Below are 20,284 nucleotides of genomic sequence, written 5' to 3'. Positions count from 1 at the left end.
GGCAAATTCTTTTGTTCATTTGAGCTTTTGCTGAGAAGATCTTACATAATGAAGGAATGCAAGGTCTCAGTGTGAAACAAAGTGAAGGAAGTGGATGTCAAACAGGACAACTTAAAAAAAGTGAGGGTAAAAAAAACCCCAAAAACAAGCTTGCACCAAGATTCAGAAGTCATACAAAAAGGGAGGAATAAAAAGAAAAAAGGAAAACTCAAACCAAGAACAGAAACAGACAGCAGGAATCCAACAGAGGGTATAAAGAGGGAGAAGAAGCAAATGCCTCTCAGGAAATTGTGACAAAAGGAGAAAAAATATGAGGGAGCTATCTGGTGAGAGCCCCAGGAGGCAACACAGGCAGAGGGGGTCAGACTTACTTTGTCCTTGTCCTGGCAGGCCAGTTTGAGCATACGTAGAAAAAATTAAAATAAAAAGGGACAAAAAATAAAAGATGACTTTTAGTTGGTCTCAGAATTTGGAGAAGGTCCCATAGTAGCACTGACAGGCAAAAGACCAATCCCACTAAAAACACATCAGTACCTCTATTACCCTAGAAGAGGAAAAGCGAACTGTTTGGCTAAATTGAAAAGTGGGATGCTCTGCAAACGTAACCATATTGTTAGCAACAAAGGACAACCTACTTACCTGCAAGGGCCACTTGTCATTCCTTACATGGGTTTTAAGACAGGAACCAGGGTTCCCATGTTAAACCCCTCCACTCGCACAGCAATAGGTGGCCTACAGCCACTGTGGTTAAGAGGCCCAGTCTGGTTCAAAGCTAATCTGAAGTCATGTCACTGTTAAAGCCCAGTCTCTAACCCTCTTTTTTAAACATCTTATCAGTTTGTTAGGAAATGCTTTAAGGCAAACCCAGCAATATTCAAGTGTAACAGGACAGATGACTGCAAGAAATCTATTAGAAGCAACAAATACAAACAGAAAAGCAATTATCACTTTTCTAACGGGAAAACTATTTATAGCAGCTTCCTCTCACAGAGGAACCAGAAAGGCTTTGAACGAAACATACCACAATTGCCTAGAAGATACTTTTAAAGCAGAAAATAATGCTGACAATAAGTGCTGTGGGACAAGGGGAAGAGAAGAGATAGGAATTCTTGCTAAAGGAGCATATTAGGGTATCTACCAAACAAAAGAATAATTCAAAGAACATCCCTCCCTAATTGGTTGGAGGAAGGAAAGGGAGAACAACTGCTAAGTTAGGAAGTTTCTAATAAGACTGTATAGTGTTACCAAAAAGGACTGGTGCCTTTTGCTCAGTGGATACCATACCAGTTAGTAGTCAAGGTAATTAAATGTCACCCTTATATTGTGAATTTAAAGTCCACAAAACAAGACAGCTAGTGGGATTTATCAAGGCAGTCTTTTCCTACTTTATCTTCCCTTTGAAGCTGCCAGTTACTTTATCTCAAGCTTCCCTAATGGAAGCACCAGGATATACCAAGAATCTTTTCTGTTATGAAAGATTCTCAGCTCTGGAAAGATGCAAAACCCTCACAGACTTATTTTTAACACAAGAAGATGCAGCTATTCTTCCCAATACACATGCTGTGCTCCTCCTTATCCCATTATCATGGCTGTCACTTACCCCAACACGCTCTGGGTAGACTCCTGCACGAAGGAAGGAAGCCTTCCAGCTATCCACCTCTTCCTGGGTCTCACAGGCCAGCTCCAGCTGCCGGTAGTCCTTGTAAACATTCCTGACAGGAAGACACATATTTTATTATTCTCTTTCGCAGCTCAGAGATCTGCCCATATTTGACAAAGATATCAGTGACCAGGGAATCCTCCTGTCATTTTAAGACGGAGACACAGAGACATTTGGTCCCTTGCTAGGAACCTCATGATGACCCTGCAAGAGGAATTTTTTTTTTTTAATCAAGTTTGATGGCTCTCAAATCAGTTGCATGTTTCAACAAGGCCTGAAAAGGATTCCTTTTTCAATTCTGCTTGCTGCTGGACTTCTCCAGCCATCCCAGGTCCTTTGGCTTTCCCTAGTCACTCACCAAGAACATTGTGATTATAAATATATATCCCAGTCAGAGGCAAACCCAGGTAACGACACCAAAACACTGAAGGGTAAGTTAACACCACAAGCCATGCACTGGCAAAAAAAGGAAAGTTATACATATCTGTAAGACCAGAAGGAATGAAGTTAAGTCCTCCCATCTCCTTCAAAACTGGCTGTCCTGAAAGGACACTCACATCCTTCCTGGACAGCTATCTTAACACACTCATCCCTACCCTGTTACATAAACCCCGTCCCTAGCTCCAGCAGCTTGGTGTGCTGAGATGGGAGCATACCTCTGTTCAGTGTTGAAGAGAGCAAAGATATGCTTGCTGGACATGAACCCCTTCTCCACATCTCGCAGTTTCAGGTTATCCACTGGTAACATGTACTTCTTTTCTTTCTCCTGAAAAGGGAATGAGGAACAAGTCGCTCCCTGCTCCAGTGGCACCTCTGCTCTGCCAGCATGAAGCATTAGCAACACAGCCCCACATCAACAGAGAGGCATTCTCAGACCCAGGTCCTCTGTTTCCTTGAGTCTGTGAGAGAAGGGGACCTCTGGAAACAAGAGTTTGTCCTTCCCAACTGCTTTTGTGATGTGGCCCAAAAACCCCATCCCATAAACTCTTCCAGAACCAGGCACCATCACAGCACTGTCCAACTTCCCCAATAATGCTCAGCATTGTGGTCCCACTCTTCCTAGAAAAGGGGTCAATCTGGGTTCAGGAAAAGCCAGGCATGTGATGGAGAAGCTGGTTTGATACAGAAGTTATGCGTCAATAAACCGTGATGTTAAATATTATGTTAAAAATCTGGCATGCATACATACATACATACATATATATATATCTCAACTTAAATTTACCTCTTCAGAAAACCTGACTTGCTGGTTTTGTTACTTCATCCTATCACTGTCCTAATCCTACACTCTATTAGTTGTTGTGAACCCTTCACCTTCATAAAAAACAGAAATGTCAAAACTTGATCTTAACTTTCATATTTGCATTCAGAAACTAAGTCAGAAATGGTAAGCCTTGCTTAGTCTCAAATCTGGATCTACAGCAAATTAATAGAACTGAGTTTGGTTTAAGGCCTTCATTTGGAGCATCCTACTCCAGCTGGGAATTATACCCCAGCACAACAAGAGAGGGAGCCCTCACACTGGCCTACAAAAGGCTATCCAAGACTAAACCAAAACCAGAGCATACTCCTATGTGCAAAGCAAGCATGTGTGACTGTCCCTTTGTGAGATCTTGTGTGTTTGTAGACCTTTCTTGGCTGGAAACAACATGATCACTCTTGAGGAAAACAAGATGGAAAACAAAGACGGTCAGTGAGCAGAGATCCTGAAGAGCTGACCAGGAAAGGAGGGCAGGGCAGAAGAGCAGGTACAAGTGACAAAGCTGCTGAGCTCAAACACCCAGACAATGGCAAGTCCAGCCTAACATCCTCTTAAGCTTCAGCTAAATTGACTTGAGTTTGCTAAGGATACCAGCATCTCACACTTCTGAGATACCCCAAAGATCAAACTGTATCAGTTCATTACGAAACACATGCAACGAGAATATCCCAAAAAACAGCACCTAGAAAACAGAAGAGATCACTTGGGTTGCTGCCAGACTCTCTCTCAGAGGTGCCAGGCTGTGAAAACAGGAGAATTCTTCCAAGCAAATTTCCCTGGACTTTCTAATACTGCTGATCAGTTTTAATTAGATGTGGGCAGGCATTTTTCTAATGGGATATCTGTCAGCCACATGCTGGTCTCAGAGCTACACAGACTACTTCAGGTTCTGTGAGCCACAAACAACTTGCAGCTTTCTATTACTCTGGCTTATTATTATGCTGACTTAGTCTGAACTAGTGACCTAGAAGTGAACAACACCAACTGCTGAGTCCCTGGCCGAGTCAGACCATCCCCACTGCAGCCTCACTTAACTGGAACTCCCTGAGTTCACCCCACAGTCTCTGGGCTAGTAAAAAAAAAAACCAAAAAACCAAAAAACCAAAAAAACCCACAAACCAATAAAACCCAACAAAAAACACTGATGTTACAGATGTCTGAGAAAAACCTCCTGCATTAGACCCACATAATTCCATAGGAGTTTCGCACTGATGTCATTCTTCAGGAAAAAATGTCAAAAGGTAAGGGAATTCCATGTCCCTGATATGGAAACAACATGCTCTTTGCCAGAGTTTCAACTTTCACCCTTTCCAAGCTCTCACATAAATGCTGCCACATGATCCAGACAATGCTATCTCCACATGCTGATCTTTCCACAGACCACAGGGGAGACAAAATATTTGTCTGCCAGCACAACGTATCAGTCCTCGAGGTGGAGGTAGCAAGAGCAATCAAGCGGAGGACATGGGCACAAGACAAGAAGCCCCCAAGCCAGGCAAGCTGCAGTGAGCCCCTGCTGCTCCCCATCTCCCCACACCTCCCCCTTCCCAGTCCCCCACTTCAGCCTTTCCAGCTTCTCAGTTTTCAACCCAGCCTGTTTTATATCAACACTCTGACTTCATTTCCTGAATGTAGAGACAGGAAAGTGTGGAATGAGCTGCCAAGGGCTGAACCTCTCAAAACTTTGGCTGAGCGCTCTGCCCATATGTTAGCAATCTGGCAGGGTGTGCTATGGCTGAGCAGCATCCTGGGCAAGGGGGAAAGGGCTTCTCTCTCTCTAGCTTTCCAGACTTGGAGTCAGGAGGAAAAAGAAGGAAGAGCCAGCACACATCAAAATGGGAAAGTAGTCTGTGAAATCCTATATTCAAAGTCCTCAGTCTGATTCCAAGAGGCTTATGTTGCTCATATTGCCCTTCATCAATAAGGGGAGGAAAAAAAATATTAGGCAAAACTCTCTCTCAGCAGCAGAGTATGTGCTATATAAAATGTGCACATTGGCTGTGAGTTGATCTGTAGAGCCACGAGGCCAAGGGGAAGTGGGGCAGTGGCAGAGGCCCCCAGACTGTACGAAACAGAACATGGTGCTCAGTTTTGCCTTGGGAGTATTGCAGGCACAGTGATGTAACCACCCCTCATCAGGGCTGCTGCTCCCCACAGGAGTCTCAGCCTGCATGGAGACCTGCAGAAAGAGATGACTGCCAGCTCCTTGCAGAGGCAGGATAAATGCTAGAGGATTATTCCCCCGCCTCCGGCACAGTGCAGAATACAGCCATATGGCTCTGTACTTTGCATCTACCAGGGAAAGAAAATAGACGTGGCCAGGAAGCCGACCAGGATCCACGAGCCATTCCAGTAGTGGGATGGAAAGCACACTAACTGGAGGGAAAAAGTGATACTGCAGTTGCAGCCTGATGTTCCAATGTCCTTTACTGTTGCTACACATCTTATGGTGGCTAAATCCTAGAGATGGGTTTTGAACAGATGTAGCAATAATCTGCACCATCACCTGAATTATTTGTTGCTAACCTGTAGGTAATAACCTACAAGAAGTTCACAGAAATCAGCAGGCAGCAAGCCAGCCTGAGTCCAAGCATTCCCTCCATTCACCTGGACTGCCTCAGCAGCAAAGTAAATTTTCCTGCTCTTGGATACATGCAAAATGAAGCTGACAGATGCATGTGTGGGCTCCCTAAGGTTGGAAATTGGCACTCACAGCACAAGAAAGTAATTGGCAGAATTATTAGGTCTCAGTTTGCATTTGGAGCATAAATAAACTAATTAAAGGTTTCCCTGTAGCTATTATGACAAACACCTTCTACACTGAGACAAGGGTCTGTGGATATGGGAGAAGACATTGCCATTGTTTTAATTGGGGGCTGTGTGAAATTAGGAAAAATTAATCTTGCTTAAACCTCTTAATCTCCTTTCCCCTCCTGTAAGATGTAAAGTATTATGGGTAAACAAACCTGCCCCAGAGATGCTTGGAGTTTTGGTAAAATTGTTTCTGTTAAACACATGCACAGCATTTTGGGAACTCCAAAATTCATAAAACTCTATTCAAATGGAGAAACATTAACATCATAATTTATAATAAACACACTGCATGAATACATGCACACTAAACGATTGTTAGGAAGAAGCCTTTGAAAAACTGTTTGGAGTATTTGAAAGCAAGTGAACTGAGCTTTTCAAGCTGAACCAACCACTCTACTCCCCCCCAACAAGATGTTACCAACTGCTTTCTGCTTCTTGTCCTAGCAAGTAGAAGAGCTGAATTTCTGAGACGTGATTCCTCCAGGAAGCCTTGGTCATCCCTCTACATACATACATCTTGAGACCATCTTTCCCAGACAAAGCCCACCTGGATCACTTTTACCCTCAGAGCATAATTTATAGGAATGATTCCTCTCCCAAGCTGTGGAGCAGCTGTAATGGCTTGTTTACATCAGAAAGCTGCCTTGGTTTAACTTAAACAACACATCCTAAGATTTTAAGCTGATTTAGTTCAAAAGCTCTGCAGACACTAGACCTGGACTCATGTGATTAATCACAACCATTACTGTTGGCTTAGTAAGCACAGCAGTGGTAATTAACTCACCTGCACAAAAGTAAAGATTTTTATTCACATCAACTGAAATAACATGCAGATTTAAACCTCCAGCCAAGTGCAACCCCAAGAAGCCATCAGGGGGTTTATGGGGAAGCACAGGCAGAAACCTGAGCTGCTTGAGAGAGACTATAGTGCCCAAAACTCGACTGTCATGACCTCTCTAAGGTCACAGCAATGCCCACCAGCCTTCAAAAAGGACAACCAGGCACTTCTCCCTGCACCTGTCCTTGTGCCAGGGCAGGGATGAACCATCCCAGAGTATCTGACTTGCTTTGCTAAGGTAAAGCACAACATGCATACACACACAAAGTGTTTCACACCCCTGAGAGAGGGTGGGTTACACTTCTCCAGTGCATGGTTAGTGCCAAGATGGGAGTTCCAAGTGTTCATATGTTCGGTCACAAATCTTAACCATCCACACCAGGAGAAGGAATCCTGGAAGGGAGACATGTGAATAAAGTCCTTTTTATCCCTGCAGCACAGGGAGAGGGAGCAAAGCGCGTGGGCAGGGACTAACATCTGGAATCGCTACATGGGACCCAGGCGTCACAGAAAGCGACAGCATTCCTCAAGTTTCCATGCGGGGTAGGGAACCCTCCTTTCCCCCGCGCAACCCCATCCGTCAGCCGCTCACTTCCTGCCAAACTCGGCCTTCCCAGCAGCCAGCAAGCTCCTCCCTCGAGTCTAGTTAGCTTTCCACTGCCACGTCAAGTGAGGCAGAAGGACAGAAGGGAAGCAAGAAGGGAGGGAGCAAAAACCAGAAGAGGGAGGGAGGCTCAGCAATGCCAGGGCGTAGTGGGGGGAGAGAAAGAGGGGATGTGGATTACTCCTGCAGCAGCCAGAGGTGAGCTGCAAGGGTAACTGGCCAAGGTTGTGTTCTGCAACCCTGTCAAAGGATCTTCTGGAGGGCTTGAAAGCAAAGGCTGGTCCTGTTTGAGCTTTGCTCTGGACCCGCTGATCTTCAGGACGAGAGATGAGGTGCATGGGGCCTGAGGATCCTCCCACACAGGTCCGTGGGGAAGAAAAGGACTTGAATGAAGCAACGAGTTCTGCACACCTGGGTGACAGCCAAGACTTCACAGCATTTCCTCCTCAAACTGCAGTAATCTATTTTTTTTTTCTCTTTCTAAAAAGGTACAGCATATCCCAGGTGGAATCCAGGTACCAGCCTGACACCCGCACTGGAAGAGGAAGGCGCTTGGAAACTTGCTCCAAATTGGAAACATGCAGGGAGCAACATTTCTTCTCCCCCAGCTGCCAGAGGAGGATGTTTTCCCAATCAGGACTTGGACTTTTGTTCACCCCATCTCTGCCCCGCACAACCCCATCCCAAAAGCAGGGAGGGGAGAGGACTAATGAGCTGCTGATTGCCGGAGAGCAGATTGCAGAGGCTCCACTCCGTCTGCCCAGTGTTCAGACTACCTGTTCAGGACTACAAGATTGTACAGTAGTCTGCACATTGGTTAGGCTGTGCTGGGATACACCACACACTGCCAGTGCTGCACGGGGACGGCAACACCTGCACGGCAGAGGGACATGCTTGGAGAGGGTGGGCTCTGGGGATGGCTGCATGCAGAGGTCACTCATCCCTCACCCTGGGAGGGTCTAACCCTTTGGAGCCATGCCTGATCATCACTTTTACCTGCCTGTTCACCAGCCTACTCACAACCCTTTCATTTCTCCTCCATATCTTTCATTCCATTCTTATTTCTTTCAGTTTCATGTGCTTGTCCCAAGGTAGCTGTGTTCAGGATGGCTTGTGTTTCACATGCTAAGCTTTGCCATAAAACGCAGAAATGGACACATAGGCCTGTCAGAGTCACAACTGCGGTGTGCTTTGCTACCTGAGAAGGCAGATTCAAGCACAGAAAGGTGACTGGAGAAAGGGGAGTTCATAGTGTAAAGAATACTGGTCATAATACAAAGAAAAACCCACAAGGGATTCAAAGTTGGAGGTATGGATGCTCTGGATGTTGTATTTGCTTTGATGTTTGTCTGCCAGAGAAAGAAGAGAAACTGAGTGAAAGCACAAATGGGGACTGATTAAAACTGAGTAAGATTATGAGAAAACATACACTTGTGAAAAAAGATAAGTGCATGAATGAAAAGGCTCCACAGAGAATGTAAAGAAAATGAACATGTTCCAGAGAGCACCTAAGAGCAGCATGAAAGCAGGAGAGGAACCACCTCAGAGCAGACCTGTTCTTATGGTCTTTAAAACAAGCTGGATGCAAAAACCTAACTGCAGCCAACTCATCACAGCAAGTTTCTGATGACTGGTGGGCATCTGAGTAAAGAAAAAAGGATTTTTTCCAGCTGATCTGGGCCTCAAGGACATGGATTGGGGAGCGGGAAGAAGGGCTAGGGAAGAGGGAAGTGCATGTGTGCAGTGGGGGTGGACAATCTCTATTGATCCATGTGTTTATTTTTAAACTAGAATTGGGTAAGAGACACTGACAGGTACAGAATACACAGCTATCTAGTGACTGTCAATAAGGTCACATCTTCCCCAGGACAGGAATATGTTTCAAGCAAAAGAGAAGGCATGAAGACAGAGAAGAAGCTCAAGAACAACTGATGCATCAGGAATCAACATGATCTGTAAGGAATATGAAGCACCCACACACACCTAAAGTACCTAAAACTCTGCAGTCACCCCTCCTTGTACACACACAGGTCTCAAATGCAGTGACATTGCATTCAAGACGTGAACACCCTCACAGAAGCAAATAAGGTCATTCTTCTAATGTAGCCACCCATTCATAGAAGACCCAAATTTCTAGTACATGATTTACCTGAGTAAGGACAAAAGGTTCCATCTGTATTGTACATTCACACAAATTCCCAAAGGAAGCAGCAGATATAGCCATCCACCCAGCTGTGCAAACACTCCAGCACAAAGTGGCACACAGGCACTCCAGCAGGAACAGTCACCCTGCAGAGCAGGGAGTGAGCTTTACTGACAGGAACCACAGAGCACAGTGCTCATTCCATCCTGCCTACAAGGTCCCTGTCACCAGCAGCTCTATCCAAGCTCACAGACCCTCTTTTCCAGCAGGCAGGAAAGCCCTGCAGAATCATGGGCACTGTGCATTTCATAAGGGATCTGGGCAGAAGGACTTCTCGAATCAAATTCTTGTATCATGGCCACTGTGGTGCTTGCTGAGCAGCCAGTGTACTCTGGTGCTGTGCTGCTGCTCCACTGGGATACTATGGCTTCCCTGAGCAAGGAAACCTCACTCTGTACTGCCAACAGCCAGAGCAGGCTCCTCCCCACCTCTCCTTCCCGCTGCTGGCCTACAGCATGATCCCACAGGGTTTAGGAGATGCAGGTACCTCAGGAGGGTCGCCAGGTCTTGGGAGGCCAAGCTTTCTGTGGGGCCACTCTCCATGGGGCCAGTGTTCGACTCATTGAAGGGAGACAGGAAGAAAAACAGAGAGCCCAGGAGCACACACACATGCTCTTGGCAGCAAGGCAGAGTGGGGAGCCAACTTTCCACCCCCGCCTGGCCCACTCTTTCCTTCCCCTCCCATTCCCCAGCACACTCCTTCAGGCCCCTCCAGAGCATCCACAGCCATATATCCCCGCTAACATGTAATGCTGGGCCCTTTAAGACATTTTAAGCTTCAGTTCCTTTCTTCACAGGCAGAGAAAAAACAAGCCAGTGCTGCGGAAAGACTGGTATTTCACTAATGGGGTCCAGATGTCTTCATTCCACAGACTCTGGGTCCTGGCTTGTGGGACAGGGCAGGGAGAGGCGGTATCCCCAATCCTCCTGGCCCCAGAGGTGCTGGCCTAGCCTTCACCCTCACCCCACCACACACCACCTCACCCTGCTCCTTCCCCCATCAGCACCCACAGCTCTGCTACCAGCACTTCCATCCTCAAAAGACAGATTCAGCTTCCTCCTTGTTCCCTCTGGAAAGCAGCCAGGGCACAGGGGAACTGGGACAAGAGAGCCCACAAAAGTGCAGGGTGGGGCAGACACAGCCTCCCGCTTCCTTCCAGAGCTGAAGCAAAGAAAGACCACTGTGTACAACCTTTAAAAAAACATGAGATTGTTTCAGGAGCTGAAGAGGACATGAGTTCTCCTGAACTGGTGGAGAAGGAGAGCCCTGGAACAGACATGCAAAGATGCCTTGTCTGACAGGGGACCATGCACTGTGAGCAGCTCTCGGGCATTGAGTCAGCTCCATGCAGTACTGAGGTTTGGGATGGGAATCCCCATGCTCAAGGCTCTCCCAGCTGCCCATCAAATGCACCAACTTTTAGCCTGACTCAGTATTTGAGTCCAGGCAGATGTTGCTTCCTTTCTCCCTCACAACAGCCAGTGATCAAGGAGTTGAACTTGGGGAGGAAGCAAATAAAACACACACTTCCCTTTCCCCCCTGCTCCCACTCAGTTGAAAACAAAGGCTCCTTTCTCAGAGGCAGCTCAGACCTCATCAGTGCTGGTTTCTGTGTTTAAGGGATGGGGACTGGCAGGGAACTGTTTTCATTAGGCAGCTCTGCAGAAGGGAAATGGTGCAGACCTCCAGTTGCTATCGACCCCCAAGGCTGCCCTCCCTCAGGAGGGGAGGGAGGTCCAATCCCCATCCCAGGCAACTGGAATCTATCAACAGTTTATACATCCCCACTGCAGCCTGCCCTCCCTCCCACTCCCTGGGGGAAGAACAGGGAATTCTGATCATCTCTGTAATACAGATGTAGCAGCTGGCTTTGATTAAACTACTTGATGTTTATAACCACTCGACCTGCATATGAAGCCCAGAGTAGAGGGAAGCTTCCCCAAGCAACTCTGAACACAAAGGGTAAGGGTCTTACAGCAGAGAGACACTGATTTAGTGAAAGCCATTTCAATGCCTGGTTCTTCAATTAGGAAATTGCTGCCTGCTCATCCATAGCAGCACAGCAGCCATCTCCATACAGAAAGCAATATTTAGAGGCTGATCCATCACTGTATTTGTCATCATTTCTACCTGCTGAGAAGTAAACAGGCCTACTGATAGCAACTAGACAAGAAGCCAGGCCTGACTGCAGCTTCCAGACACAATACTGAGTGCCTCAGAACACGTGAGGGACACAAACCACAATAAGAGGCAGAGCAGTTTCTTCATTTGCAGTCAGAAACCCTGATCAACTCAGTTTATGACTACATCATACCAGACATTTTTCATCTCCCAGCACATTGAGGGGACCAAACCTTTCAATCATGTTCTTACCAGAACCATCCAGCTATTCTCTCTCTTTTCAAAGTAATCAAAAAGGACAATTATCTACCTTTGTCTTGCATAGGAAGTAAGACGCTGTTGACAGTGATTTCAGCTGGAATGATTCTGTCTGCTTATAACAATTCCCACTGAAGCAGAAACACATCACAGCATGTTGCCAGAATTGCTAATATTCAAGATTATCAAGCAACTCTACAGAGTAGGTCCATGTTCCTAACAGTGATACTCCACACATCACTGTACTTGATCAGCAGAACTCTAACCATTTACGACTCAAACAATTTTACATATAACACATTCACTGGCATGTTCAATATAGAAACAGTAAAAAGACATTCCTACTTTGCATGTTTAAGAGCTGGACCTGAGAGAGATTAAGTTATTTATTCGACGTCAGAAGGAGCCAGCACCTGAGCTAGAGCATCAGGTCCACAGCTCCTGTTGTTTTCCTCTGAGAAAGCTTTTTTCTTGTAACCAGGAGATGCATGAAATCATCTGCCATGTGCCTTCAGAAAACTCACTGCTGCCCCACAAATGCCTAGAAGTCCAAACTTTGGAACTAACCCATCACGCCCTTGATGATCACAGCTGCCACAGCAAAATGAATAAAGGTCAAATTCATTCCAAGTGCCTGTCAACTTTCCACTGAGCCAGAACTTCAAGCATAAATATTACTCCTTGTGCGTCAAACAAGCCACATTCACATCAATTCAGAAATGCTCAGCAGTACTGAGGCCATGGGGATCCTGGCCCAAGGACAGTTTCAGCTTGTCACAAGCTGCAGACAGCATTCAGAAGATACATCTGTAACACCAAGTGATCTGAAGGGCTTGTCCTCATCAGATGCCTGAGACTCAAGCAGCAGAGTTGAGCTACTCACCTCATCATCCTTGTACCAGGAGAGGTTCTCCGCTGTCAGGACAAACCAATACTCCTTGGAGCCACCCTTCATGATCCCAATGTTGTTGATGGTGAGCCAGCCCTTCCGGATCACCTGAGGGGGTGGAAGCCGTAAGCATTAACAAGGACAATCATCCCTGGCCTTAGGTGACAGAGGAGGGATCCAAGGGTGTCCCCACACACAGAGCAGTATGGAAAGACAAGGAACATGGTGCTCTCTGCTGCTGCCAGAAGAGCCCCCCATTCAACTGGCCAGTGAAGGTCCCTGCCCCAAAAGGGCCAGGAATAGTATAAAAAGGAGGCAGGAAGGAACCTGGCAGTGCTGTGCATTATACCCTCTGCCAAGAAGAAAGATACAGAAAGAACTACATCAGGAGTGCCTTGGACATTGGCACAATCTACAAGCACCAAATCACAGTAAAACATCCAGAAAAGGCCATTCCTAGAGAAAACCAGGACACCAGCACACCTTTCAGCACACTGCAAGTGTGGAGTGCTTCACTCAACTCACAGTAGGGAGAACCAGTTCAGGACACGGCCAAGCACCCCGGAAAGAACTGAGTTTAGTAAAAGGAGTCACTAAGGATAACAGAACAAAATGGTGCATCTGGAATTAGTATCCTGGACGTCAGCATGCCCAGGTATTTGGGCAGTCATATTAATCTAGAGCAAGACAAGTTTCTAGAAGTTTAGTCTGTAAAGAAGCCAGGCTATTACCCTCTAGGGGACTCTATTCACTGAGTGGTGGTTTAGAACCACTTAATCAAAGGCAGGTATGTATCCACATAAAGGCATTAGCTTTTATACCTATTACTGCACTATTCACACCCAAAAACATCTGTGTGCATTATGTGTGTACCTTGTTGTATGGATATGCTTGCTGAAAACTTCCTGGCATTGAAAAACCATAAGACTGCACAGTGTATTAGCAGGTTGCATTGTGTGAGCCATCTACCCAGTTGGCCTACCTGGTTACCTGCCCTGGAGGTACAGGATCATTTCAATTGGCAATTTACTCTGTAAAGGCAAACGTAGGAGCCTCAGGTCTTCATCTCCTGCCTTCTAAGCTCAAGCTAGTCCTACTCTCCCTGTGGACAGGAGAGGGCAGTGGAACAGAACTACACATCCTCAGATTGCTGCTTTTTATCTCCACCCACTCAAAAGATGTACCCGCAGCTCTGAATTTTTCCTCAACATACTACCTTTCCACCTCGTTTATGCTTCATCTGTGTCTAATGCCAGCTGCCCTCCTCTCCCCATTCAGCAGCAGAGGGAATAATGTGTTTATGCCTTGGTTTTGCCTTCCCAGATGCAACATTAATGTTCATTAGCACACCCTGCTGAGTGGCCTTCTACTCACCAGGATCTCATCCTGCAAAGGGGAACCATAGCAACAGCAGCAGAGCAGAGAGCAGGAGAGGAGCAAAGAGAGGAGAGATTGTTACTAGGAAAGTTGGAGCAGGAGAAGAGAGGCTCAAAAATAAAATAAATTGGAGGCTGGTAGCAAATCTTTCACCCCAGGTGTTAACACAAGCAACCCCATCCCAAAATAAATCTGCTAACAGGAAAGTGAAAGCACTTTACAGGTAGATCCAGAGTCTACCCTTTGCACTCTTCTACACTCGGCTCTACTGTAAAGGACTGCAGAGGATGGGATTCCCTACAGCTGCTCCAAAACGGCTGGCTAGCCAGCCCAACCTGCTGAGAACACCTGCCTGCCAACAATCTGAAACAGTCCGCAATGTCATGTCCAGGGAGAGGTAGCCAAACGTTTTGTTATGAAGAGGATGGATGTCAGGAGTGAATGTCTTTTAAAAAGACTAAGCAAAAGCATTTGCTTCCATTCTCTATGAAGTTGCTTGTAAGGCTTTGTTTCCAAGATCTTCTAGCCAAGATGGCCTTGCCACGTCCCCAGCAAATCTGGGACAAAGTGTCATTAGTCTCTTTTTAATTCTGTGTATACTCCTCACAGTTCCTGGAGGATTAAGGGAAGTCCTCCCCTCCACTGCTGTCTTCTCCCATGGGTGTGTTCTCATACATACCCACTGCAACCATATGGCTATCATCACCCTCCATCTACCTCTACAGAGATTTATGTATTTCCAGTGAAGTTTTTCAGAAAAAGAGTCCATGAATTCTCTCAAAATCTCTTTTTGGAAAGTAGATACCACTCATGGGAAAGACAACTAGAAAGGACAATTCTGTAACCCTTCAGACCTAGTGTTCTGTACCTCTCACCTTGGCAGGAGAGTTGGCACAGTTAGAAAAGGGGCTGAACAAACAGGAATTTACAGAACATTAATAGGGATTTCTAGCAGAAAAGCGAGACCAGATCTTGATTATCAAGCTGCCTCCATTGCTGCCAGATGCTCAGTTCTTCCTGACTGCAGGGAGCCTAAACCACTATCCTCCAGTTATCAACAGTTTGGTTAAAAAAAAAGGCAACACAAAAAAACAACTTAGAGCAGTGCTGCATCCAGTCCACCTGGGTAGCTTCCAGGTAGCAAACACATCCTCCTTGCAGCAGTGAAGGAGATGGAACTCGGCCTACCTGGTTACCAGCTGCCTTCTTCTTGCTCATCTGGCTGCTCCTCTGCTGAGCACTGTGAACAACAGCAGAGACATTCAAAACTTCTCAGGCTCTTCTTGATCACCTGAATCCTCCTCCCTTTGGATAGCTGCTACAGTGAGTTGGGGCCCCCCACCACTAGCTACCAAGCCTTAATAACTCAATCTTTTGCCATCTGCTCTCTCAGCCTGGACTATTCATCTTCTTGCTCCCACATGAACCTCATTTGGGTCACTAACCCTCCATAGCTGCTGCGTTTTTTTGTTCTGAAACAAATCTAATACTGCAACACCCCCTTCCATGCATCTCTAGCCTCCTCCCCAGCCTTGCAATCCAGAGTCAGTGAAAAAACAATACTGAGAAGCTGCATCATTCTTGGGATCATAGCATCTGCACCAGGGCTTCATCTGCACCCCATCTACTGGAGCAGCTACAGGACAGAGCCACAGGAAACATATGTGGAGAAGAGGAGGCAATAGGAAGTGGATGCTTACTTGGCAAAGCCAATGAAATCCTCATGGTTTGTGTTCATGTAAGCCAGCTCAATGTCTATTAGAAGCATGACCTGCCAAAGAGAGGCACAGAGTAAGAGGTTAGTGACTGACACTGCTAACAGGGGCACACAGAGCCCTGGACATTGTTCATCTGATCCCCTCTACTGCCGGACACCACTTGGCTCAGGCCCCTCTGACTTAGACACCTTCAAAAGGTGTCCCCCACCCAATTTCCCCCCCAACACACACTCCTGATCCCCACCTGATCCTTGGTCCTGCCTTCTCTCTCACGGATGTGGGTGGTGACAATCCTCTCCATCTCCTCACGCAGATGAGGGTACTGGCTGAGCTGCAGGAGACAGGAAACACGTGCACATGGGAAAGGGAGGTAAAAAGGGGGCTGCAGCCCCCCACATGTACACATGCACACATATGCCCTGCTATCAGATATTCTTGAGGGAAGATCTAGAAAGCTGGACTTGCAGACAGATTTTTCCAAGTTCCTGGAGGTCTGTTGGGGGCAAAGCTAATTTCTGCTTGCTTTGGGCTTTAGAGAAAAGCCCTTTTCAGTATTGCAGCAACCATTCTGTCTCACCAGAGACCTGGTCCAAACTCACCACATTCTTCCTGTTATGAGGCTTTTGGCAAATCCCAGATATAAGTGCACTGCTTCTTGCTTGTTGGCTTTTTCCTGTTTAAGTGAGTAGTTTCTCTAGATGTTCAGCATTTCACTGTAGTAGGCTAAGCACATGAATGGCCTGTTGTTACAACCTGTTAAGTCATATAGGAAGTGAAGTGGATTTCAGTCCCTGTTTGCTGAGGGACTAAGTGAAAGCATTTGTCTCTCTCCAACATCTGCAAACAGAGACAAAGAATCTGACCAGCTCAAGGGTTCGTGTCTCCAAGAAACACCATGCTCTGGGCATCCAACTGCTTCTACCTGTTCTCCACTGTGTTGGGGCAGGATTACATATCTATGTTCACATTGCATCTACAGCACATTTTTTGCCACGTTACTGAGGAGTGAATACTTTCCTGCCCACACTGAGAAGCAGAAGGACTTCAGTGGCTGTGATTCAAAGGAAGATTATCTACAGAGATAATACCTGAGTTACACTTCTAGAATCAGCACCTTTAAAGTCCTCTGGGTTTCACACAGCACCTGCCTTCTTGCCTAGAGTCATAAACTTCTAGTGATTCCTACAGCAGCAACTGTTGCATTTCAGGTCAAGCCCAACACAGTCAAATAAAATTAATCCTCTAGATCCAGAATCCAGCCCTTTCTTCCCTACTTCACCTATTCCTTGTGAAAGTATTTTCCCTGCGGTTTTTTAGTATCACCTCCAATTTGACTATGATGGCAAACAGTATTTCCCAATATCAGTCTTTTATACCTGCTCAAGGGGGTGCATAAAAACAAAATCTCATTTGCCCATGACCTGTACTGCATTTGTTTTGTTCCCCCAGTTTATGAGGGCTTCTTCTGAAACCGGTTTGCCCTTTGTTTTGTATACATAATTATAACATGCTACAAGGAATAGCCTCAAAAAGTGCAGCATCACTACTGGAAGCCAGATCCCACACTAACCACCACCAATATTCCTAACATCTGCCTACAAACAGTTTCAAACTCTTTAAGCCCCCCTGCAGTCAAGCAAGTTGCAATAGCCTAGAACTGGAATTTGGACCAGATTTGACACTATTTTTAAATGTGTGGTTTGTTTTTGAAGGCCACAGAAGCAGGAAAAAACAAGTGGAATTAGTTCCCCTGTACCACCTTGTCTTGACAGCAAAAACTGGGTGTTCTCCATGATCTTTTGGTTCAGGCAGCTGGTTGCTTCAGAAACAGACAGGGAAAGCTTCCTGTTTTCTTTGGGGGGTTGGCAAAGGATAGATGGGCAAGTTATGTCAAACAGAAAAATAGGAAGTTGGAAAACCTTTAAGCAAGTCTCAGCTTCTTTGCTTCAAATTAAAAAAAAACAACAAACACAGTCAAACAAAAACCACATTCAAACCTCCCCACACCATCCCAGTCCCAACCAGTTCAAATGCACACAAAGTGCAAAACAAGTTGTGGTTTATTCAGAAACAAGGTTGTCCAGCAACATTCATGTGCAAAAATAAATTGGCAGCATTGGTCCCCATGCAGGAGTTTCTGACCCCAAGCATGCACAGGAGCAGCAAGGGTGGGCAAGGAAAGAGATAAACAAGCCATAGGATGTCACACCACCAAGGAACATGCAACAGGGTATAGAGGGGCAAGGAGTTATCACCAGCAGGACAAACAGCACCCAGAAATGCCATAACTCTGAAAGACAGGAGAGCAGGCGACCCTTCGAGGGGTAACGTCTGTCAGCCTGGGATCGTGTCCCAGCTAAGTGAGGTTTGATCCTGTTTTAGCATCATTTTCCTGTTTAATCAAAATACAAGCTTACAGCCCTCTTTGAAAACCAAATTGTCCCAATGTTCCTTAGTTCCCCTCTTTGCAGATTCTAGGAGTCCTTGCCAGCACACCAGAGGTCAACCTTCAGCTGAAGGGCTGCTGACTTGCAAGACTTTCCTGCACTTGTGAGACGCTGCAGTGCAGTCTGGCACAGAAGGCTCCTGCTTTTGGAAAAACACTAGCTAGAACATTATCCTCCTAAATGTAAGGGAGCATGCTTACACCAGCTTTCTGCTGCTTTTGGAGCTACTCTCCAATAGCAAGAAGCTCAGAATCAGGCCAGTCACAGGACAGCTGTTAACGGCCATCCTCTTCAGCCCTCAACTTTGTCTAAGAGTCAAGAAATAGTCAACTTTTCATACAAGAAAACTGTACTTCTGTGAACACAGATGGGTTTGTCACCTTCTGTGTTCTTTGATAGTCTCATAATATTCAATCTACACAGCTTTATCAGCTGCACATACAATGATTTCTTCACCATCTGGGGTGAAATGAAATAATTGTGAGAGAACATAAACAATAACACACAACAGTTCAGGACAGCAACAAACCAAGGCTACAGGACTGTTAAGCTAATTCAAGAGGTGTTAGCCCAAGCAGCCTTCCTTTCCAGAAGCCTTGCAGGACTTCTGGTGAGTTTAAAGGTTTTTGTCATCTGAAAGGCAGCATCAGTCCACAACAGGGCAGGCTGGGTATTACCTTACAATTAGCATCAGTCCTAAAATAGCCTTTTCCAGATGCTTCCCCTAATAGCACATGCTCTCGTCCATGTCAAGCAGTTAGAGCTATAACATGCAAAATAAATATTGCAAATTAACTGATGTCCCTGTGCTGTTACTACCTTATGCCATCAGAACCCATCTTAGTCCGGCTGCAATCCTTAAGTGGCCTTTTCTTTCTTTCTCCTCTTTCAGAGCGAGGTACAGGCAAGATTAACCTTCTCACTACATGCAGATATTTGACTTTAAGCATTACTAAAGTCTTCCTTTTATCTTCCAGTACTATTGCTACGTGTTTTCATTCAGGCAGTTATTTTACATCTAACATCTGTCTCCCTGGCCTCTCTGGCTTTAACCATAGCCATTAGTCTCCTGCAGTGTCACTATCACCTTCCTTATAGGATTACCCAGTTTGCATCACCTTGGCATATCCTCACAGGGTCATCCATCACATCATGGATTAAAAATCCACAGAGCAAATCAGTATCCAGCCACTCAAATGACGTGGTCCAATAGAGAAACTAGAATTCAACACATTTGGGGTTTTTATCATCATCCTTCTCTCTCCCCAACCAGAGCAGAGGTCACCAGCCAGTTACAGAACACAGTGCAAGCAATCACACCCATCAAAATAAAAAATCAGCATTAGAAATAGGCTGGGAAGGAGTTACTCTGCCTCACCACATCAGCCCCCACAACCTGGCAACACCAGGACTCCTCAAGAAATAGACTGGGCAGAGCTTGGGGCATGTCAAAGATGTGTCCTTACAGAGGTGGTGATGAGCTCTGCATTCCAAATGTGAGCCAGACCTTTTTAACTCATCTTTTGCCCTCACTCTGAACTCATATCAATTCCTATCTTCCCTTCCTTCCCAATTCAGGGCTCACCAAAATGCTGGTGAGTCTGGCTGTAACCCTGGAAGAAGGAAACTGTAATTCCCAAGTTCTAAAATAGCCCATGAAACAGTCCTTTCCAACTCAGTTTCCAGAACACACTTCTGTTGCGCCACATGTTTCTAGCCCCTCACTGGTAAGTTTTACACCAATTGCCACATCTGCCTTTTTTTTTTGAGGAGGCATGTAGTGCCCTCTCCTGGAGGGAACCAGCCTGGGAATCAAAGCCACTCGTGCCCCAGCTTCCAGTAAGTATTTGACACCTTCCCTGCCACTCTCCACCTGCTGCTGCCCTCAGGCTTCACCTCCTGTGGTTCACCACATGCAAGGAAAAGCCTCACACTACTTCCCACTGAGCATAGTTCATGGAGTGAGAAATCAGCAGGAAAATGATGTAGAGAGTGTAATGCCTGGCAAAGCTTTTCTCAAAGCCTTTTGGAATTCTGAATGTCTCTTGCAGAACATCTTGCACCTCAAATTTTTCATCAACTGCTGTTTTGTA

At 46.0% G+C, this 20,284-nt stretch overlaps 1 protein-coding gene across 9 annotated transcripts in view; it reads right to left on the bottom strand.

The window, feature by feature from the left end:
* Positions 1 to 20,284, bottom strand: part of DNM1 (dynamin 1) — a gene marked incomplete at its 3' end in the record, with an annotated part of 65,819 nt that overhangs the window by 11,244 nt on the left and 34,291 nt on the right. For 6 of the 9 annotated variants that reach the window (XM_082294991.1, XM_082294992.1, XM_082294993.1 and 3 more), the window contains exons 11-18: positions 15,989 to 16,075; positions 15,727 to 15,797; positions 15,215 to 15,266; positions 14,024 to 14,035; positions 12,644 to 12,757; positions 2,317 to 2,426; positions 1,601 to 1,712; positions 372 to 383 (exon numbers count right to left, since the gene is read on the bottom strand). In XM_082294991.1, coding sequence (XP_082151117.1) covers positions 372 to 383; positions 1,601 to 1,712; positions 2,317 to 2,426; positions 12,644 to 12,757; positions 14,024 to 14,035; positions 15,215 to 15,266; positions 15,727 to 15,797; positions 15,989 to 16,075 — 570 coding nt within the window. The remainder of the gene's footprint in view (positions 1 to 371; positions 384 to 1,600; positions 1,713 to 2,316; positions 2,427 to 12,643; positions 12,758 to 14,023; positions 14,036 to 15,214; positions 15,267 to 15,726; positions 15,798 to 15,988; positions 16,076 to 20,284) is intronic. The other 3 variants (XM_082294988.1, XM_082294989.1, XM_082294990.1) reach the window with 2 other exon arrangements.

Source organism: Coloeus monedula (genome assembly GCF_965178545.1).
Source record: "Coloeus monedula genome assembly, chromosome: 21".
Classification (NCBI taxonomy): Eukaryota; Metazoa; Chordata; class Aves; order Passeriformes; family Corvidae; genus Coloeus; species Coloeus monedula.
Note: the sequence above shows the minus strand (reverse complement) of the source record. Positions and strands in the feature narration are given on the sequence as shown.